The 23,907-nt window shown below is 34.9% G+C and overlaps 1 protein-coding gene across 5 annotated transcripts in view; it reads left to right on the top strand.

Annotated features, from left to right (window-relative positions):
* FSD1L (fibronectin type III and SPRY domain containing 1 like) overlaps positions 1–23,907 on the top strand; it is a 73,831-nt gene that overhangs the window by 34,901 nt on the left and 15,023 nt on the right. For 2 of the 5 annotated variants that reach the window (XM_004747737.3, XM_004747740.3), the window contains exons 5-11: positions 5,444–5,466; positions 10,183–10,304; positions 15,304–15,513; positions 16,830–16,928; positions 19,730–19,859; positions 20,484–20,516; positions 23,548–23,648. In XM_004747737.3, the coding sequence (XP_004747794.1) occupies positions 5,444–5,466; positions 10,183–10,304; positions 15,304–15,513; positions 16,830–16,928; positions 19,730–19,859; positions 20,484–20,516; positions 23,548–23,648 (718 nt within the window). The remainder of the gene's footprint in view (positions 1–5,443; positions 5,467–10,182; positions 10,305–15,303; positions 15,514–16,829; positions 16,929–19,729; positions 19,860–20,483; positions 20,517–23,547; positions 23,649–23,907) is intronic. The other 3 variants (XM_004747738.3, XM_004747739.3, XM_013053831.2) reach the window with 3 other exon arrangements.

The raw sequence follows: 23,907 nt of genomic DNA on the forward strand, positions 1-23,907 counted from the left end.
TCACAGATAAAAAGGGAGAATGGATTTTCGGTATTTTTCCACTTCAGACTCCCAGTAACTCGTCATTGGCATATTGTCCTGTCAGTGTCAGCCCCTAACCACTGGGAGGAGCAGATGAGTGGGGTAGAAGCCGCTCACAATGTTTTCAAGAGAAGTACTGGCAGATGTGCTTTCTGTGGGTTGAAGTCAGGCATGCTGAGAGAGGAGAGGACCTTCACTGAAAGCATGCATGTTTCAGCTACGAAGGCAATTTAAAAACAAATGTAAATATTTGTTAAGAATAGCCCAGACTAATTTTTCACCTTTATTTCATTTGAGGGTGTTTATGTCATATAGAAATACAGTTTCCTATTATGAAAATGTGCTTAGTCATAGAACAGATGTATGCAGTGCTATATTCAAAGTTTATTTCAAGTTATTTACTGTAGCTTTATGAAAACTAAAATGATATTTTTGGAAAGTAGTTCTTTTTATAAACAGATAAATATATAGAATATATAAAATTTTTAACATATGGAATTAACTGCTTTGCAGTGTTTTTGTTTTGTTTTTTTAAAGTTGGTATTTTTTGCCAAAAGGAGAGTAGCATTTTAAAAAATTTTTTTATTTGTTTTAAGATCTTATTTATTCATTTGACAGTTAGAGATCACAAGTAGGCAGAGAGGCAGGCGGAGAGAGAGGAGGAAGCAGGCGGAGAGAGCCCCGTTATGGGGCTCAATCCCAGGACTCTAGAATCATAAACTGAGCCGAAGGCAGAGGCTTTAACCCACTGAGCCACCCAGGTGCCCCGGAGAGTAGCATTTTGAAACTGTCTTTTTTACTTTCTCTGACTGAGTCCCTTTCATTTCCCAAGTCATTCCTTAATATGGTATCTTGGGGATGAGGTAGGAGTCTCAATTATGTATTGTAAAAAATAATGGGAAAGTATCATATGTTTGCCCCATAGTCATTTTCAGTTTGTCTCAAGGAAACATTTATAAAAATTTCTGTCCCAAATCTAGAAGGAAAATCCGAAGTATAAAACAATGTGAACATACAGACAAGACTTGGAAAGTTTCTCAGTGCTATGTGGCATACAGAGTGTTAGTAGGAACGCTATTGGGCTTAACTGCAAGTCAAAATAAAGATGAATCCTGTCAAGCAAATGCCAATTTTGAAATCTAGTTTTTGCTTGATTTATCATTTTGACAATGTGAGTATATTTTTCTCTGTTGTTATTCAGAAACCTTTATAGTTGGCCCTTAAACAACATGGGGATTATGAGCACTGACCCCCACGTAGTTTAAAATCCATGTATGACTTTTGACAAACCCAAAACATAACTACTCATAGCCTACTGTTGATGAGAAGATTTGCTTATAACATAGTTGGTTAACACATATTTTGTGTTATATGTATTATATGCTGCATTCTTACAGTAGAGCTAGAGATAAGAAAATCTTAAGGAAAAGAAAATATATTTACAGCACTGTAATGTAAAAGTGGACCCAAGCAGTTCAAACCTGTGTTCAAAGGTTAACTGTATTATTTTTGTTGCTTTTTATTAGTGCTCTGACTTGAACTAACTTCCCCTTGTGGCCTTTTCATTTCAGCCTATATTTCAGAGAATTGGGTTGTTAAAATGCTTAGTTTATTTTGGATAAATTTTAAAAGTTGCTGTGTGCAAATAAGACAGGATGGACTTTTAGAGTTTGAAGACACTTTAGTGCTCATCACTTTGTAGATGAGAGAACTAAATCCTAAAAGAGTTAAGTGACTTGCTGATTAGTGTGATATGAAACTGAAATCTCTTAAGCCTTGGTCTTATTCTATTTTTTGCTGAGGAGTTTTAGAATTTTTGCTGATTGGGAAGAAATTTGGAAATCTCAAATTTTGTTCTTTTTTGGGTAAATGATTCATTGAGTACAATAAGCAAGATATAAAACGTCTTTATTATTATTCCTGTTTTAACTATTTAGAAAATACTCTTCAGTTAGCTGCTCCACATTAGAGTTATCTTAGGGTACTTTGCATCTAACATTTTTCTATAAAAGGAGGAAAATGATGTATCAAGAAGAAATATAGAAACAATAAATCTTAACTTTTAGAGTGCTTGCTAAATTCATGAAAGAAAATAGTTTCTGTATCTACTTATAGAATATTAAAAGCAAGAGAAATTGGGAAAAGATCTGGTTTAACTTCTTTATACTTTATTGGTAATTATGAAGACCCATTTGTGATTACTCCTACTTGTACTCTTACTACAGGTCTTTTTAAGGAAGTTTGGTCTGAAGTGACAGATTCCTAAAACTGATAAAGGATAAGAATTGTAAGATTTATTTTGATAACATTTATTGAGAGATGGAGGAAGGGAATGAGAGAGAAAGAAGCTATCTCTGAGAGGACTAAAGAAAAATGAAGTGCTAGCAAATAAGATTTCAGTAGAAGACTGAAATAGAAATAGTGATTAAAATTGAAATAGAAAATAGTGCTACTGAGCAAGGTTATATAGCTAAACTTCTTGAAGGCTTTTAAATAATACGCAGTAGCATTACCCCAAAATCTAAAGATTCAACTGAGGCCTGTTCATAACTCACTAAGTGGAATTATATAGGTGCAATTAAATACATTAGAGCAGTGGTAAGTTCTGGAATCATTTGGTACTTGGTAAGCAGAGATGTTTAATTGACAAAAGGCATTGCTCTTGAAATGGAAACTTAGAGGAATCAAGCAATACAGTAATGTGTATCTTTTGGATAGATTTCTACTTTGGGAGAAGAAATTCCAGAAAAAATATAACTCTTTTTCAGTTTAGGACATTTCTTAAAATTGGGCCCATTTAGAGAAGTATCTTCAAAATTTGAGACTTTCTACCCTTTTATAATTGCACAGAATAACTTTTTCAACCCCTTCTGCATTTACACAGTGTATATACTGTTAAATTCGAACCTAAATGAAAGAGGAACCGCTGAGTCTTCAGTTTGATCACCTGGGTATGTTTATATATAAATGCACAAGACAACAGTTTTTCCAACATTATTTGGCTTTTCATCTGTTCCTTTTCTGGTTTGTCACAAGCAGCCTAGTACATTAAATGATAACAAGAAAGCTTTACATGTATGTGCGTATCTGCACACTTGTACACAGACACATTAAAAAATGGCACCTTCTAAGTTAAGTAATACTAGGCACAAAACTGAATCATTGTAGTCAGTTTAAAAGACAGTATTGGGGGTGCTTGGCTGGTGGAGCATGTGACTCTTAGTCCCAGGGTCATGAGTTTGAGCCCACTTTGGGTGTAGAGATTACTTTTTAAAAATTTTTGTAAGGAAATTAAATATACCGCATAATGTTTTTGAAAGATAAAATCTCTGTTAAAAAAAAAGACAGTTATGGTCTCATATTGTTGGGTTCTTTTAGAGTGATTGGTAAGTAACAGTCTTCTAACCAAATTCTAAACCAGATGCGAAATAAGAGAAAGCAGTAAAGCTGACACGAGGCCAAATACCAATCAAATGATATCAGAGAATTTAGCTTATATCCATGGGCAAGCATTCTAATATGAATCCTAGAGTTAGTCAGACTTGCCCGCTCAGGTATGGTCAATACAAGGGTACAGCTCTGTGTATGTGTGTGAGAACCCGTTTCTGTGAAACTTCCTACGTAGAGGGAAAGAACAGAGTATATATGTTTTCTGTCAACAAGCTGCCAGAAAGAGGGAAAATAGCTGATTAAGTCCTTTCACCTCACCGGGAGAAATGAAGGAATAGAGAGAGGCTAAAGGAGTAATGCAGTGGCATTTCTCCATATGTAAAGAAACACCAAGAGCAGAGGACATTTATATTAAAATCTTTGGTGGTATTTCTAGCTGTAATGACAATAATTTTAAAAAATGACTATAATTGACTTTCCTAACATTTCTTACTCCTTTTTTTTTTTTTAAAGATTTTATTTATTTATTTGACAGAGAGAAATCACAAGTAGGCAGAGAGGCAGGCAGAGAGAGAGAGAGAGGAGGAAGCAGGCTCCCTGCTGAGCAGAGAGCCCGATGCGGGACTCGATCCCAGGACCCTGAGATCATGACCTGAGCCGAAGGCAGCGGCTTAACCACTGAGCCACCCAGGCGCCCCACATTTCTTACTCCTAGTACCAAAGTAGTGTTATGACTTAAGCCACGTATTAATGGCATCAAATCAGGTTTGCTATAGAATGTGGAGCTTTGAAAGGATCTGTAGAAACAGTAAGGACTAAAATTTCTTAATAAAGGAAAGAGAATGATTAGTGTACACGTCTCACAATTGATTATGGAAATGTTGGAAATGTGTCATATGTTGATCTCCTAAATGTCAGTTCTAGTTTTTTGTGTAGAAAGGTACTCAGGATATTTTAGGGTGGGTGTAAAAATGACCAATTCCAAATAAGAACAATATTAGAATCGAAGAAGAGAGGCAACAGAAACATTGCTATATTAAACTAATGTTCACTTAAATTTAATAATTATTAATATTACCATGTGCCAAGCTTTCCGCTAGGCCTAGGATAGAGTATAGAGCAAAACAGCCATGGTTTACATTGGATGTGTTGTTAATCATGGTGGTTAGTTTGGGGGAAAATAAAACTTTTGTTGAATATATTATATATAAATGTGAAGGGGACAACGGGGTTTTGTGTGTATTTTTCATTGCTTCTCTGTATATTGTACAGCACCAAGTGATAGCTGTGCCCTTTCCTAAATTCGTGTTAGCATTCTGAAAAAGAAAAAAAAAGATATCATGCCGAATAGGTTTAAGTTAACTGCTTCTGTGAAGTCATCTCAGGGAAAGACCTTATTGCCAGAAGTATTTCTCTGGTTTCTCCTTGTCTGAATTTTTGTCATTATAACTTTACTTTTTGGGGTAAAGGATTGAAGAACTGCAGCCCAGTTTTATATGTTAGCAGGCAAGCTCTCAAAATGCAAAGCCTTTGCCCAGGGAAGGCCTACAGAGAAAACTTGGAACAACTATGATGAAATGGTGAAAGAGATAATTGAAGAAAGATTGGAGAGCAGATTTGAAATGTATAAGAAAAGCATTAGATTGCATAGAAATGTGTGCCCCTTGAAGGAAATTGATTGTTCTAGTTGAGGAGTGTCAGATTGAATTGGAAGTGGAGGTGTATTTTGATAATCCTAAGGTAAGGAAAAACATGTATAGTCATCTGGAATTAGTTTGAAGTGTCAGTTTTCCTCCTTTTGAGGTGATTTATATGGGGTCTGGATTTTGTTTTTGTTTTTACACTATAGATCTAACATCACATTATGTAAGCTGATGTGAACTGTATAAATTTCCTGTAATTCATGTTTTGGTGACTGTGAACTAATCTATTCCAGGGTTTATATCCTAACTTTTCTTGCATGTCACTGCCATTGAAACTTGCATGAAAAGCACTAACTACCTTCTTTCTCTTCTCCCTGATTTGCTCGAAGGCTGCCAGACAGATCAAGGATAGGTATGGTATAAAACCTACATTTTTATATAAATATCAATAGTGAAGTCAGAAATGAAATTCAAGAACAGTTTCTTACTAGACTTTTGTTGGTTGAAATAAAAATACCTAATGGCCATGTTAAAAAAAAAAAATCTCTTGCATATCTTCTGGAGTAAACAATGTATCAGCAAGATTTTATTTTAAAAAACATAGTTGTGGACAATTAAATACTTCCAAAAGAATTTCATTTCTGGTATAATATAGTTAGTTTTAGTACAGTTCCTAATTAGCTATGAATGGATGGAGGCCCATCTTGGATAATTAAAAAATATATATTCCTGGAATGTGTTTTTTTGTTGTTCATAATTTATAAGTATGTCTTATTCTCTGAGGAGTCAGCATTTTTAATAGTAAGAGTTGAAGCTCTCCTATTTCACGGCTCTCCTGTTTAACACCTTTGTATTCTCATTCCATCCTATTCCTGGTGCCATCTCTTTCTGTTTCTCATGCCACTACTATCTAATATGTGGGAAGAGAAAATTAAAATGGTGAAAGACTATCTTAAAAGGTCTTTCTCATTGGTAGGGCCAGGATTAAGAAAGATAGTTTAGTACTTACGGTAATGAAGACACAAAGGGCTAAAAGAACTGCTGGCAGTTCTGGATTGAGTTACCACAGGTTTTGAGATTATCATTTGAGATTATCATTTACGGTTTATTTGAGGATTATGATTCTCTGAAAGCCAGCTCTTAAAAACACCACTCTGAATCCTAGATTAAATTATTTATTCTTCATCAGATAATTCAAAAAATTATTCATCATAGATTCTGTGAAAACCAATGTGTCTATTGTTAATTTTGGCCTAAGTCTTCAATTCTGTTTTTCTGATGGTCTTATTTGACTAGAGGCAAGATTCACATGGCACTCATAGCACTCTTAGCACAAAAACTGGTTTTTATATAGTTTTAATATATTTTTTGTATCAGGGAATGGTTAAAGACAGGATCAGCTTATCAATCCTGAATGTAGAAAGGTGATTATGAGAGTTTGGAGGTGAAAAGTATTGGCTGTGTATGGGGAGTGGATGCTAGGTAGGTCAGTTTATTGGATAAGATATAATTGGGTTGTATCTGCTGAAATTGCTACATGTAGTCCATCTTTCACTGTGGCTGGATTATTCTTCTTTTTAGCCACTTACTCCACTAGGTCTAGCTATGGTCTCTGATTTTCTGGATTAGAAGTCATTTCCTAATCAGGCTTTGGCCTATCCAAGGACTTTGCGAGGTGCGCCTGCGTGGCTTAGTGAGTTAAAGCCTCTGCCTTTGGCTCAGGTCATGATCTCAGGGTCTTGGGATCGAGCCCTACATCAGGCTCTGTGCTCTGCTGGGAGCCTGCTTCCTCCTCTCTCTCTCTCTCTCTCTCTCTGCCTGCCTCTCTGCCTACTTGTGATCTCTGTCAAAGAAATAAATAAAATTAAAAAAAAAAAAAAAAGAACTTTGTGAAAACCCTCACAAGATCTTCTCTTATACTCTCCAAGGACTCTATACGGTTCTGTACTTCCAAGAATCCTGTCTTTTACCCATGACATCTTTCTGTATCCAAATTTGTCAGAATTTAATTATGAATTTTCATGGTTGAACACAAGGCTTCAGTGAAATTTGACTTCTTTGCCTCTTCTAAGCCCATTTCTAGGCTTGATTTCATCAGCTTCCAGGTGATCTCAGGAGTAAAGGTTCCTTTTTCTCTGTCAGGGCAAACTCAAACTCCCCTGCAACTTATACATTATTCATTTCGGCTACCCATGAAATTTTCACTTACTGCTTGAGAACACTTCTAGGTCTTGGCTAATTTTTTTAAGCTTGATTTTTAACTTCATAATGTCCAAGTTTCTCTGATATAAATATTAGGTGCTCTCCCAGGAAGCAGGCTTATAGAATTCCATCATTGTCATTTATGATACAAAAATAATTTAAATATATAGTCTTAGTAAAATAATTTTTCCTAAGGGAAGAAAGGATTATTACCTTATATTAGGGCAGAAGAGGAATTTTAAGGAAAATCTATGTAACATACCTGAGCAGGGAATCAAATACATAAAAATGAAAGCATCTATGAGAATCGACTATTTATCATTTGTTGTGGTAGAAGTTAATGCAGTAGAAACAGTGGGAGTAACAGGAAAAACTAAGCAATGAAAAGATAATAGCAGATCCCTGTAACTTTACAAATCACTGGTATATACTTATGGATGCTTTTTAGTAATGTTGGAAGATGGTTAGTTAAGATTTGTTGTGAACTTACAGTTCTTGAAAAAAGGGGTCATGAAAGGGTAAGTCAAGTTAATTAGATACTTTGAGGAAACTGAAAGTGTTCATCCATATGTTTTGCAGTTTTTTCTTTGTAAAAAAGAAACTAAGGGGAAAGGATTTTTGTATTCAGTTGTACTATAGGAAATAAACCAAGAAAGTCAAGGTGAATCAAAACATTCCTAACCATATGGATCCTGTAATGGTAGGGAATTATCTATGGATTTTAGGTTGATTTGGGCTTTCAGACACAATTATCTAAATGTACTCAGTTTAAAAATAAAAAATTCAGGGGTGCCTGGGTGGCTCAGTGTGTTAATAAGCCTTTGTCTTCACTTCAGGTCATGTCATGATCTCAGGGTCCTGGGCTCGAGCCCCGCATCATGCTCTCTGCTTGGCGGGGAGCCTGCTTCCTCCTCCTCTGCCTGCCTCTCTGCCTGCTTGTGATCTGTCTGTCTCTATCAAATAAATAAATAAAATCTTAAAAATAAAAATAAATAATCCAGTCTTTTAAAAGATTATAGCATTGTTGTACATCTAAGTTGATTTTTGGACACTGACTAGAAAATAAAGGTCATTTTTGTTTTTACGGTTCTGATATACTGTTGTTTTTTTTTTTTTAAGATTTTATTTGAGAGAGAGAGAGAGCGCGCATGCAAGATCACAAGCGGGGGAGGGGCAGAGGGAGAAGCAAACTCCCCCCTGAGCAGGGAGCCAGATGTAGGACTTGATCCCAGGGATCGTGATCTGAGCTGAAGGCAGCTGTTTAACCAACTGAGCCACTCAGGTGTCCCTTGATAGATCTTTACTTTTTTTTTTTTTTAATTTTTAATGTTTTTATTTTTTTGATAAATGAACTTTTTTTGATAAATGAACTTTTGGAGGACATTATTTTTCTTTGAGGCCACAATTAAAATTTGTGATAAAGTTTCAGATTTAAATTCTATGAAAAAATTTCAGATATTTTTCTCAACAGTTCTCAGCAAACATTTAAATAGGTTTAGAAGCATCCAAGTAGGTTTAAACCCATTCATTGATTTAGTGGTCATATACTAGTACCTCTCTGAACATAGCTCTTTCAGAAGTCCTAAATCAAAAGATTCTTGGGACTTTAAAGAGCAAAGTAGTTAAGACTTAGCCTTTGTTCCTAACTTCTTACTCATATAATCTGAAATTTAATTATTGAGAACCAACAGCTTAAAATAATATGCTTGGCTTTCAATGAGTTCACTTCCCCGTAAGTTGTATTTCACTGTAGCACATTCTTCTTGATCAGTAGATAAGCTGTTTTTGACTCATTGTTATTAATAAAGTGATTACTTTCCGGGTTTTAAAGTGAAATAAAATAACTGAATATAACAACAGCTTGACATTTTTTATCCCAAAATAACTGAATACAGCAACAAGTTTGATATCTTGGATACCACGTATCCTTGGGTAGATTTGGCAGATCTGAATGACTAGGCCTGGTAGTTCCCTTGTTCCTCAGCTCTATTTACTACTTCTCCCAAATTGTGTGCTAGCGGGACGACATCCATGCATAGTACTTTTGTATCATTCTTTGACCAAAGATAATAAGGGAAGTTACTTTATGATATTTGTGGAAATTTACTGTAATATGAAAAATTCAAATTTGAGATAAATAAAATGACAAATTATTAGAATATGAGAATTTCTTTTAATCTCCAGTTTTCATTGACAGAACAGTTCCCCCATACTTTGGGTAAAATGAGGTCTGATATGGCTTCTTTATTTCTTTTTTTTTTCCTTTTGTTGTTTGTTATACCACATTCATCTATTAAGTATTTGTTAAACTATTATTTCCATGTCATATGGTTTCCCAAGGTGGTTTTTCCTTGTATCCTTCTGATATATCAGGGTGACACCTAGTAGCATGGAATTTAAAATTGTGATTTCACTTCTCTCCTTTCTCATCCATACCCTATCTTTAGCAGCTTCCAGGCTGTACAATATTTGGTCAGGTTAATTTTACTCTTAATTGAGGACACACAGAGTAGCTGTGACTACTAAGGAAAATGTACATTCAGTTCATTATTTGGCATATGAAAAGGAGTGAGGTTGGCATCAGGAAGTCAGATTGAGTGTACAGAGCTTCAGATACCTGTTGGGTCTGTTAACAATGATTTATATGGGATATTTTTTTCCTGTGATATTTTTGTTTGTAATTCTATAAAACTATGTGGAGGAAAGTTGCTTAAAGTTATACTCATTGTCTAAATTTAAAGACATCTCGCAGTTTTCTTAGATAATTTTCAAAAGACTCTGAGAACAAATTTCTTTTTCGCTTTGTTACCTTTGTTCTAGTTTCTGAAATCACTAAAATGAAATAATTCCCATTTTTTTGTTTGTAAATTAAATATGGTATATTCCCCATTCTTTTTTTTTAAAAGTATGTTTGTGTTTACCGTAGAGTAACAATGGCTTCAGCCTTCCGCCTTTCTTTGAAACCAAAGGTCAGTGACAACATGACTCATTTAATGGTGGATTTTTCTCAGGAAAGACAGATGCTGCGAACATTGAAGTTTTTGCCAGGTAAGTATGTACACATAGTACATGTAAAGTGTTTTTTTGAAATGAATTTTGAAATGTAAATATTAAGAAGTATAGTTGGGGTTTTTTTCTTTATTCAGCTAAGGAATAATTAAATTTGCTAATCTTTATTTTTAGAGAATTATTTTCCTGGTAGTAAAAGTTCCATTTTGAGAATCCCATTCAAGGGATGTCTTTTATTGTTAGTTGTAAGGCAGAGAGAAACAGTGTATCCTGATGGTTAACAGTGGGTTTTGGGGGCCGGACTTGGACTTGAATCTTGGCTGCCATTTCTTGCTGTGAACCTTGAACAAATTATTTAACTTTGTTTCATTTTTTTAATCTTTAAAATGTAATGTTATTCTTCAAGGGTTTGTATAAGAATTAAATGAATTGAAACCTCTAAATCATTTGAAAATAGTATCTGGCACATACTTAACACTTAGTGCATATTAGCTGCTATCATTAGATATCACTAGACTTTCTAGTAATAATATGTTAGTATTGGTTTATTACCGTATTAGTATGAGGATATTCCAGTAGCCAAAACCGTTTGAAATTGAGTTCCAAATTATTTTCCACATGTGTGAGATAGCCAACTAAGTACATTTTGTCCGTATTCTCTTTTTAGCTAACATGAAGTAATGGTGTTAGGTTGATCGCTAAAACAGTTTGGACACAGTGATTTGAGGGAATAGGTGCCCTTTTTACTTATTTACAGGTGCTTTTTAGTTACAGATTCTAGTTAGAACTGGCTTTAATTTTTGAAGTTAGCTGTTTTTGAATAGAGAATGTTGATCAAATAAAGCCATTCTCTGAATATTTGGTCAGGGACTTTAAAATACGATTGTAAAGATAGATTAGTAGTTATGAGACTGTAATGGAACTAATAAGCGTAGTGTAAGTGAATTATTATTAATTATTACAGGTCAGAATTTCTAGAGGAGTTTATAGAAGGAAAAGATGAGAGAAGGAACTATAGGTGTAGACCAGGGGAGGAAGGTGTACTTGTCAGTGGATATCTACCTGCAAATTGACCTTTCAGAATTACTATTATATTGTAATTCACATTACGTATAAATTCAGGAGAGTCAGGTGTAGTGGATTGTGAATGTACACGTATTATTATTTTGATTTTTTAAATAAAAACTGCTAAAGAGCAATATTCTCACCATTATTTTCTTTCTCTTGGGTTTTCTGTGATGGCTTAAGAGATCAAGGTCATGTTAACTATATAGTCAAGTAGATTGCATGGATAGTTAGGATTTCCTTTTTTGGCAAAGTGTTAAGACAGCCTAAAGCAATGAGGTACAATAAAATCCTTCTGTGGGTGAGTTCTGTCTGAAGGGAAAAAATATAGTAGGTTGTTAAAATTTATGAAAGATGAATTCATCTCACTAATTTTTTATTCTCCCATAAGATGGAGTCAGATTAACTTAGAAAAACAAATACCCTCATCCTTTAATAATCCATTCCATAAACACCCCAAAAATTAACTCTATACTATATTATGTATAGTAACATAAGTTTTAGATTTACTTAGTCTGAAAAATGGAAGTGATGATGGATGATAATAACTACAGTCATCTTCTTCTTCTCAGAGCTATTTTTTATACATTGAAACTTAAGAATTTATATCCTTCTCTCTGCGCTTCTATAACTCACCTTCCAACTATCACCACTTTCTTGGATTTTTCTTCCCCATTTTTATTTTAGTTGCCACTTTTAGCCATTTGTACTCTCGTGGGGACCATTATTCACAAGAAAGAAGTATCTACTTGCCAGTACATTCTGAAAAGAATGGCAGCTGAATTAAGATGTAGATAGTGGGGTTAGTTGGTTCTGCTTACAAAATTTTTTTTTAAGATTTTATTTATTTATTTGACAGAGATCACAAGTAGGCAGAGAGGCAGGCTCCCTGCTGAGCAGAGAGCCCGATGCAGGGCTCGTTGATCCTAGGACCCTGAGGTTATGACCATCGATGAGGGCAGAGGCTTTAACCCACTGAGCCACCCAGGCGCCCCCTGTCCTGCTTACATATTAAATGATTCTTGCTGTCAGCCTCTTGAAACTTTAAGTACAGGTTTTTGACTCCGCAAAATTATGAAATTGCTACATGTCACAGGCCTTTACATTTCCTTACATGTAGGCATTGCAGAGTATGTAAATTCATAAATGCCTGTGGTTTATTGTCTTGGCAGCGAATAGTAGTGTGTATTGCTTATGTTTCAGGAATAGAGATTAGCATCTGTTATGTGTTATAGAGACAAGAACCCTACAAAACAGATGAAGGAATTAATAGTAATGACAAATGATAAATACTTAGTTGTCTTTTCTCTTTTTAATTATATATATCAGATTCTAAATACTTATTGTACATTTAGTTACACAGATATAAGAGTTGAACTTTGGAGACTGAACTTGTCCCATTTTTCTCCTTTCCTCCTTTTCTTACTAGTTATGCTTGAAGATGTAAAATTTACATCTTTGGTTTACATCTTTACGTCTTGGGTTTTTGTTTTTGTTTTTGTTTTTTAAGAGCCTGGTGGAGCCTGATGGTAGGCTATGGGGCTTGAACTCATGCCTCCGAGATCAAGACCAGGGCGGAAGTTAAGAGTCAGATGCTTAACTGAGTGAGCCACCCAGGAGCCCTGAGGACTCATCTTGGTCTTGATTATTTTATCTCTGATGTAAAATACTTGGCTTACTTTGTTATTTGTTAAGTGCCACATTGCATTGTATTTTAACTTTTGCATATAATTCCTTTGTTGTCATAGTTTTTAAAATTAATACTTTGTGGGGTGCCTGGATTCTTGATTTCAGTTCAGGTCACGATTTCAGGGTCCCGAGATTGAGCCCTGCGTTGGGCTCTGCACTGGGCATAGAGTCTGCTTGAGATTCTCTCTCTCCTTTCCTCTGTGCTCTTCCCCACTGCTTATGTGTCTGTATACACACACACACACACACACTCACACATACACACACTCTTTTTCTCGCTCTCTCTCAAAATAAATCTTTTTTTTTTTTAAGATTTTATTTATTTATTTGACAGACAGAGATCACAAGCAGGCAGACAGGTAGGCAAAGAGAGAGAGGAGGAAGCAGGCTCCCTGCTGAGCAGAGAGCCCGATGTGGGGCTCGATCCCAGGACCCTGAGATCATAACCTGAGCCGAAGGCAGAGGCTCTAACCCACTGAGCCACCCAGGTGCCCCTCAAAATAAATAAATCTTAAAAAAATAATACTTTGTTTTTTAGAACAGGTTTAGGTTTATGGAAAATTGAGTAGATTATACAGAGACTTATCATGTATCCCCTGCCTCCCCCAAATATAATTTACTCTATCATTAACATCTATACCTTTGTTATAACTGATGAACCAATATTGATACATTAATTATTATTTTAACTATTAGTTCATAGTTTACATTAGGGTTCATTTTTTGTGTTATATGGTTCTTTGGGTTTTGACAAGTGTATAATGTCACATATCCACCATGACATTATCATACAGAATAGTTTCACTGCTCTAAGATTCCCCTGTATTCTACCTGTACTTCTCTTGTATCCTGCAGCCTTGCTATAATAGTGTGTTAGTTCCAAGAATTTTTTTTCTTGATTCTTTAGATTTTTTGCATTGACATTGATGCCATCAGTGAACAAAGAAAGTTTTATTTCTTCCTTCCTGATCTGTATACTTTTTACTTCCTTTTCTCATCTTACCACATTTAGCTAGGACTTTCAGTACAGCATTGGATAGGAGTGGTGAAAAGGGACTTGTCTTAGAAGAAAAGTATCTAGTTTCTTAGCATTAAGTATGATGTTAACTGTAGGTTTTTTGTGAATGTTCTTTATCAAGTAAAGTTCTCCTCTATTCTAGTTTGCAATTTTTGTCATGAGAGGGTGTTAATTTTATCAAATACTTTTTCTCTGTTGATAAGATCATATGATTTTTCTTCTAATATGATTGATACATTAATTGATTTAAAATGTTGAACCAGCCTTGAATGGTTGGAATAAGTTTTTTAAAACTCTTTTTTTAGTGACAGAATGCTTAAATACAGTATCTGCAGTTTCACACATTTTAGACCCATCTATATCACTGGAGGACCATGTTCTTCAATTACATCTCTTGTTTTGCAAATGGAACATCTGTTGATGTTGAGGAGCTATGGAAAATCTCTTCTATGGAAGAGAAATTAATTACTATTCATACATGTTAGTTATGGCTCATTTACCCTGGTTGATTTTAATGAACCATGGAACTCCTTGCAGAAACATCTGAAAATCCTAAAGTGTTTTTGGGGGGCTGGAGAACTCATTTTTGTTTAGTGATGAGAAATTACAATTCTTTTATAAAATTTTAAAAATACATTGAAAATATCTTAAATTACTTTAATCATTGGAGTCAAAGTTTTCTATTTTGTCATTAGTGATTTAATCAATATTCTACAGCAGTTTGAAGTAGGAGATTAAAAAATACTTGTTGAGGAATAACAAGTTAATCTTGGTTCTTTTTTTTTTTTTTTAAGATTTTATTTATTTGACAGACACAGGTCATAAGTTGGCAGAGAGGTGTAGGCAAAGACAGAGAGAGGGGGAAGCAGGCTCCCCGCTGAACGGAGAGCCCAATGCGATGCTCGATCCCAGGACCCCGGAATCATGACCTGAGCCGATGGCAGAGGCTTTAACCCACTGAGCCACCCAGGCGCCCCAATCTTGATTCTTTATCTTTGGCATGTTTGAATTGCTTTTTGCCAACTAAGATTTTAATAAACTTTGAGTAAGTCTATAAAAAACTTTTAAACATTAATTTTTTTTTAAACAATTTAAATGGAACTTTGAAAAAAGAGTTATTTTGCCTTTATTATGTTAGCCTTTCTCTTAACCTCATTCAGTTGCATCATTCAAAAGCAACACAAAGAAAGCAGTTTGAATGACCAACATAAATATTGGATTAGTACTATAATAAATGAGAAATGGACCTTTTTTTTTTTTCTTCAGTTCCTAAAGCTCCAGAGATAGATCCAGTAGAGTGTTTGGTGGCTGACAATTCTGTAACAGTAGCTTGGAGAATGCCAGAAGAAGATAATAAGATTGATCATTTTATACTGGAACATCGGAAAACTAATTTTGATGGACTTCCACGTGTAAAGGATGAGCGATGCTGGGAAATAATTGATAATATTAAGGGTACTGAGTATACACTATCAGGTAAAAGGACTGCATTTCATGAATCTCATTCTCAGAAACTAAATGTAATTGTGAAAAATATTTTGAGTTACTTTAAAAGATTAAGTTTCTTTAACCAACCTTACTTCCCTGTAATTCATTATAAAAGTAAGTTCCTCTTAAAATATCAGGCAAACTTTCATTTTAATTACTTCTGATATTTGTAATCTGGTAAAACAGTGTATGTAAAACAAACATGAAGGGGTGTTCTGGAACCCATATTTCAGAATAGCATTTAATTTTAACCTTGGTTTTATAACAAAACTGTCAATTTTCTAGTTGTACATACCACTGTACATTTCAGTGGTACCATCACTACTATGGTTTTTATCTCTTTATGATTACCTTCACAGTAATACTGAAGAGCTGTGACTTGGTATTAGAAATTTGTGTTAGCCTTTTAAAAATAATTAAAAAGATATTTACACACACACACGCGCACACACACACACACACAAGGTATTTGCACATATAAAGGATGTTGGGTATTTGAAATGGCGAAATGTTTCCAGAGTTCTTCAACACTTGTTATGCATGAGTAGTAATATTACCATTATTGAGCACTTATTATTGGTCAGGAATTGGGCTGAAGTGTATTACACAATACATATCATTTAATCTTTACAATTATGAGGTGGTTTTATCATTTCTATTTTGCAGTTACAAAAACTGCCTCTGTCAAGTTGTTGGCAGTCCTTTAGCTAGTAATTTTTGGACTGAAATTTTAAGGATTTTTTTTTTTTAAAGTAATCTCTGCATTCATCGTGGGCTCAAATTTACAATTCTGAGAACCAGAGTTGCATGCTCTACCAACTGAGCCAGCCAGACGTGCCATGGATTGAGATTTTAATCTAGACTTGACTAACTTTAGAGTCTACTATTAATTCCTGTGCTTTAGTTTCTCTTTAAATTCATTTTTCACATAAAAAGACAATGTTTCATAAATATAAAAATTCTTTAGGGTGTCTTCTTTCCAGAAACATGTTGTTTTAAATTGTAACATTTCTCATTGACTAAAACATTACTTTTAACAAGGCTTGAGGGTACCTTTTTATCACTAGGTTTTAAAAAAATCCACATTGATAAGCTGTATATAATTTATTTCTTTTGAAGAAAGTTTAGATAAATCATGATTCCTCTTATCTGAGGTGTTAACGTTTTAACATAAACATTCACTGTCCTAGAGTAAAGAGAGAGTTCCAAGGAGGGAAAGTGTCTGTTTGAAGGTTCATACTCATACTTTTGGAGTAGATCTCTTCTTTATTTTTCATATCTGAAAACCATTTTCATCTTTTCAGGCTTGAAGTTTGATTCAAAATATATGAATTTCAGAGTACGAGCTTGTAACAAAGCTGTAGCTGGAGAGTATTCTGATCCAGTGACTTTAGAGACCAAAGGTAAGATCATAGGTATTTATACAGCATAAAACCAAACTTAACATCTGAAGTTATTCAAGACTGTGACAGGAAGCGTTTTGTGTTGGTAGTACTTCCCCACTGCATGTGCACATACATACACACATTTGGAATTCCCAGCACTAGGAATTTTAAGATGGGGATATTAGGATTACAGAATTGGTTTTCATTAGTTCATCTTTTATGATGATGTTCAGATGGGTAAAATAGCCCAAGATGATGGCATTATATTCGCTGGTGGATGTTAGTTTATAAATTGCAATCAAGTACAATACATAGGCATCAGTGAGATTTGCCCACAGATTTCTCAGGGAATGGATTATGGGGAAGTACCATTTCAGTTTAGTTCAAATTCTGTTTTCTTCCTTCCTTCCTTCCTTCCAGAGAAGGTGGGGGAAGGCGTGGATGGAGAGGAGGGAGAGAGAGAATCTTAATAAGCTTAATAAGCTCCACAATGGACGTGGAGCCTGATGTAACCTCAACTTCATGGCCCTGAGGTCATAATCTGTACCAAAATCAAGAGTCTGATCTTAACTGACTGAGTCACCCAGTTACCCATCTGTTTTTTAGACCTTATTCTAGAAAAAAGCATTCTCAGAGTTCTCCATTTGACCATTCTATCTGCATGCTGTGGTATTTAGTAAGTCTAGTCCCACTTGGCTTGGACATGATATCTTTTCTTGCCACTCATGATTCTACCCTTCTCCATCATATTAAACATTAGGGAACAGCCTAAGGATTTTTTTCCTTGCCTTTTTTTTTTTTTTTTTTAAAGCCTTAGGATTTTAACAAGCAGCTAAGAATTGATGGTACCTTAGAGTTATATTTACTTTTTCTTTCTCTCCAGAATGTAGATATCCTCACATGTATTACCTAATAGCTAATATAGAGGTTAATAAACCCTGTTTGTTTGTTTGTTTTGTTTTTTAGTAATTTCTATACCCAGTATGGGACTTGAACTCACTACCCTGAGGTCAAGAGTGTCATGCTCTTCTGACCAACCAGCCAGGCATCCCAATCTTGTTTTCTTAAGGTAGTTCATTCTTGATATTGAAGACTCTCAGATTTGCTTAATCCTAATTTTTTAATAACCTACTTATGAAGCAATTGTTAAATGCCTATTTAGTAACATGCTTATTAAGGATTTTTTTTTGTTATTTGAATTGAAAAACCATATTCTTTCTGTAAGTTCATTTTTGTTTTCATGCAAATTTTGAAAAGTTAATAACTTGTTTAATACAGTATTTCTCAGAAGCAGTATGGTCAGTAGATTTGTATTTAGAAAGTTATTTTATAAATAAAGAGAATGAGCAATGGTCAGATGCATAGTTGAAATTAAAGTGCTCTCGGGATGCCTGAATGGCTCAGTCGGTTAAGTGTCTGCCTTCAGCTCAGTCATGATCCCAGGATCCTGGGATCAAGTCCCATATTGAGCCCCTTGCTCAGCGGGGAGCCCACTTCTCCCTCTGCCTACCACTCCCTCTGCCTGTGCACGCGCTCGCTCTCTCTCTCTGACAAATAAATAAATCTTTTTAAAAAGGGGTCTTTACAGAATAGTGAAGGAAAATATTTTTAATTTACTTGGTAAACATTAGGCTCTGTATATGAATATCTTGTTGTTTGATGATGCATACCTCGTAGATATATTGAAGCTTTGGCTAAATCGAGTAATATCTTTAAGTGAAATGGGGTTGTAAAAGAATATAAGTTCAATGTAATTATCAGAAATTCGAACTTTTGAAGAAAAATATAACAAGCAGATTAGTTGGTAACTATGTAGTAGATGATACCTTGCTTAAGGCAGAGATTCTAGGAATTTCATTTGAGAACATGATGAATTCTGCATTATTCAGCTTAATCAATACATTTTAATGGTTTACTTTCAGTCTCCAAAGACAGAAGGTAATACCTTGTTACACTGATTTCCTAAACTAGCAGTTCTGAGAAAGTCTTCTGAGTAAATAGATAGTTCCCCCAAATAGCAAGTAATTTGAAAAGCATAATTTGTTTCACTTTTTTTATTTTTAAGTTATTTTTAAAAAATTGGCACTACATTACATTAGTTTCAAGTGTACAACATAATGATTCAACTTCTCTGTAGTTCTGCTGTGCTCACTGTAAGTGTAGCTACCATCTGTGACCGTATAATGCCATTCCAGTACCACTGACTAGATACCCTGTGTTTTTTATTTTATATTCATGTATGTAGTGTTTTCCCCATGTCTTTGCCATCTAAGTCATCTCTAGTTCTGTAAGCTGGGCCAGTTTCCTTCTGCCCTCAGACCCTATTTCTCTGTGCTTTTAATTCAAAATCACTGGGAGTTTAAATATGAAACTACTAAGTAGTAGAACCTCAGAGAAAATGTGTTTGAGCCAGGCTGTGTTATTTTTTACATCACATCACCTTTTCCGGACCTCAAGTGTACCAGCTTCTCTTCCTATTTAGTCTTAGCAATCAACTGATATTCTAACAACAGAAAGTTGAGGTTATTATGTGCTGATGGAGTTTCCAGCAGAAGGAATAGCAGAAACCTGAGAGGCCATGCAAGTACATTGTATTTGGTTGGAAGTACAGGATATGTAGAGAACAATAATGGGAAATAAAGAAGGAGTTACTAAATTATAGCCTTATCGTTATTAGCTAAATGCTAGCCTTAGCAATTTGAATTTTATTCTTTATCTACAGTGTTGAATAAATTAAGTAGGAAAATAATATGATAGTTGTGCTTCAGAATATGGATATGTTCTATATTTTTTGAAAATTGAAATATTGTTTTGGATAGCACTAAACTTCAGTTTGGATAACTCATCATCCCATTTGAACCTGAGAGTTGAAGATGCCTGTGTAGAGTGGGATCCTACTGGAGGAAAAGGTCAAGAAAATAAAATGAAAGGGAAAGAGAATAAGGGCAGGTAAGCCATTTCATTAGATCTGTTATGTGGACACGTGTTTGTACATTGTTTTTTCTTGACAGTGGCTTATGAAATCCTTTCTTTATACATTAGTATGATTTGTGATGGGTTAATAACACCAAAGTGAGGAATATAATACTGTTAATCAATTGAATTTGTTTTAACATTTTCATTACTTTTTCTTTCCTAATCCTCTTTTTACACATTTTATTTCAGCATTCCATTTCTTTAAAGTTATAGCTAGAGCAACTTGAACTGCTTAAGAGAGAAGTTCCTGAATTTTAGACTTATGGATCACATGTCTTACCTGAAGGTCTGCACTAAATGACAACTTTTAGCATGTATAGTCCCATTGTCTTGCCACTGCAGCAACCTTATGAACCAAAGAGAAAGTCTTGGGACCTTTTGTTGATGTCAGACTTACTTAGTCTCCAAAGTATGGGAGCCTCTTTCTTTTTTAACAGAGGAAAATTTTGCTCAAACTGAAATAAAGTAATATCACTGTGAGTTAAAACAGTGAATCAAAAATTTTCTCTCAGCAGGCTTTTGATCTAATTTTATTATTAGCTGTTAAATTTAAGTTGTAAAGCAGTCTCTTAACAGTTGCCTATTTTTATCTAACAGTGTCCATGTTACTTCACTGAAGAAACATACAAGGTGATGATCTATGTCTGTCTGGTTCTAGGACTTAGTATATCTAGCTTGGCTGAATAACTTTAATTTTTCTTGTAACCAATAAGCAGAAGCCATTGCAGTGCTTTCATAAGCTAAAATTCTGCTCTCGTAGATTGTCTGTATTGGTAGCTTATGTTTTGAATTTGAATTTACAGCATTGTAGTCTGCTGCATACTCTTTGGATTATATTGTATATGGTAACAAAACAAAGAGCTCTGCTTTAAAGTCTTTCTTGAGTTATTTTCCCTCATCTGATTTTTTTCTGCATTTACTTATACCTGGCATCTTTCTTGTGCTGTATTCAATATATCTAACATTACAGCTTTGTTTTTATTTGTATTTGACACAAGGCAGGTTTGAAGTGTTCTGTATCGTGTAGTAATCACGCAGTTTCAAAAGCATCAAGGATAAAAAATAAAGGTTATTACTGAAATTATTAGGACAGTGCTCAGAAGGATGAATCAATTCAACCTGCACAACTAATCAGGTGCTAATTTGAAGATACCACATATTTTTACCAGAAACCAGAATGTATTCCCTTTTCAAAATCACTTTCTTTTTTTTTTCTAGTTTATCTGTTCATTATTAGTGAAAGTGATTTCAGGGTTAGCATATCATAAATTATAAAATGTTTCTGGATTTAATAGAGTATATGAAGTTTCATTTAGTCACTTGGAGATTTTTAGATTGCTTGTATTTAGCAGTTCAGATCATATTATTTCTCTTTCTCCTCTCCTTTTTAAGGGTATTTTATGTGTAGGGTGCTTCTGGAATGTTATGTACATTTATTTTTTCCATAAATATTAGGTGTTAGCTGGATGTGTTGGGGTTATAGGGATAAACAGTGTTCCTGCCTTTAAGATATTTGCCCTAGCTTATGCATATGAAATACATATCTATAAAAAAAATAACAGTAATACGAGGTAGAGATTACATGGAATGGTAAGCAAGATAAAGGATTTTAAGGAAGAAAGGTGTCCTGAGCTGCCAGGTTTTAAGGTGGTCAGGACATTGAGCCAAACGGAAGGTAACAATCAAGGCTTTATTCACTTACCAATAGTGCAAGTAAGAGGCCTCAAAGGAAAGGCTGCTAGCTCTCCTCGGTGTTCCATTTTTCCCAACAGAATGGCACTGGGTGAGGGTCAGGTAAATGAAAGCAGATTGCCATTGGTGGTTATCTGGACAACCATCTCACTGCCTAGAGATCCCCAAACAGAATGCTCTTCCTGTTGTTTTATGGACCTGAGACCAAGAAGGGAGAAGAGGAAAGATTAGAAGTGGGAAGTATTGAGATGGAGTGGAGAGAGTGTCCTCAGACTACATACCTCACCCCTGCCTCCTGGAAGGAGGTCTATACAGAGGCAACTGAAAAGGTTTTGGGGGTGGGGAGAAGTATCTCTGAATGGAGGTGCTTAAGCTAGGAATGCAGATATGCATCTGAGCACTGGGTTGTGGTGGGGGTGGATTGCATCTCCCTTCAGAAGCTGTGGTAAACTAGCTATTTACCAAGTCTGGTACAGGAAAGGTAGCCCTTCGAGGCCTATCACTAAAAGCCATTTGTAATTGGGCCTGAAAGGCTACACAGAGGATTTTGGCCTGGAGCTGGATTCCTCGGAAGAATTATTTAGTCTGGTAAGATCTGGAAAATCATTAACAAAATTTGTAAAATAATTAAAAAGTAGTATTTAGCTTGGTTCTCAAGAAAGTAGAAGAATGCATGCCATTTGGACTTGGATTGAGAGAGGGAGAAACAAAGAGAAAAGGCACTGAAGCAGATTCCCTGAGTTTAAGGAACACTTAGCTGCTACATTTAGCTAAATAGTGCTGTCTGGGGGTGGTGAGAAGGCTTGAAAAGCAGACTGGGACCAAATCCAGAAGAACCTGAAATGCCAAGCTAAGTTGTTTGTAGGCAGTAAGGAGTACTGGAAGATTTTAAAGTAGGCATGTCAGACTTAGGTTTATCTTGTATCAGTGAATGAGATGAATTGGGTGGCAAAGAGATCATTTCAGAAACTAGTAAAACAATTTACAGTGCAGGTAAACAAAGAGTCTTAATTTACACAGTAAAGCTTCAAAGGTATTGTTCTAGAGGAGAGGTGGGAGGATCAGGTTTGACCTAGGACAGCACTAGCTGTGGTACTGCTTGCAAAAATGTTCTTAGGGTTGGAAGTCTAGAGTGCTGCAGTGGAAGAGTCCTCCTTATTTAACTTTTTTGAAATTTAAACTGCCACTCTTAATAGTTCCATTTGTTTGTCTTTTCTCCATGCTTTTCCCTTTATTTCTTTACTACTGGTAAGTTACAATTTTTTTTTCTTTAATGCAGTGATTCAGTATAATTGAAATGTTTTTAGGCATCTTTGGGTTTTGATTTATTTTGCATTTTTCAGATTTAGTGAAAGGCCTAATACTGTCCTGTTTATCATATCATATAATTTGATGTAAGGGGGGAGATCAAATTGAATCTTGTCCATTTTAGTAGGAGAAATGCTTTATAACATTTTATATAATCCTGTGCATGGATTTGGGCATTTGCTTTTTCTTCCTCTTAAGAAGAAAAGATTCACAACAAAAATACCTGCTGCTTATGAAAAGGTTATTTAGTTTGCATTATAGTTGTATTTTTGCCATTTCAAAATTTAAATTTAACTGCAAGAAATGTAAGCTCTATAATCCATTACCTTTCTTGAGTTCTTTTCTTCTGTTCAGTTCTTTTGTTTTTCTTTCTATCTTGTCGCATTTTGGCATTGTTTCTTATATCAACTGTGCGTTCTTTATATACGCTTTGTTCAGTCTGCATGATATAAGTGTTCAGCCTGCTTTGTGTTGATGACTTCTTACATTTCAGTGTTTATAATTGACAACTCTGATAATAATTCAGATAAAAGTAAAATGGTGTTATTTGTGCAACATAATTAAACATCTTTTCAGAGTTTCATTTCATGATTTATAATTTTAGTTTGTGAAACATTTATAATATAGAATATTTGTTTTTCTTTTTTTCCTGTTTATATAGAAGTGGAACACCATCCCCCAAACGGACATCTATAGGCTCCAGGCCACCAGCAGTAAGAGGCAGCAGAGATCGTTTTACTGGGGAATCATACACAGTGCTGGGTAGGATAAACATCGTCTTCATTGTCAGTTAATATTAAAGACGTCATGGTCACACTCATGGGCTTTCCACTCACTTAGAGCTGGAGTGGCCTGTGTACTGAATGAATATTTGCAAAAGTTTTTGATTACTTTTGGTAGGTTTCAGGTTGTCTAATCATTGATTGCTTCCTTTTACATAGTACTCTCTCTATATATTATATCTTTTGAGGAGATAGTAAGGAAGAAAAGTTCTAAAGCCTTTTTTATAAATCAGAAAAAT

This window comes from Mustela putorius, unplaced genomic scaffold (genome assembly GCF_011764305.1).
Source record: "Mustela putorius furo isolate JIRA1106 unplaced genomic scaffold, ASM1176430v1.1 tig00000580_pilon_pilon_pilon, whole genome shotgun sequence".
Taxonomy (NCBI): Eukaryota; Metazoa; Chordata; class Mammalia; order Carnivora; family Mustelidae; genus Mustela; species Mustela putorius.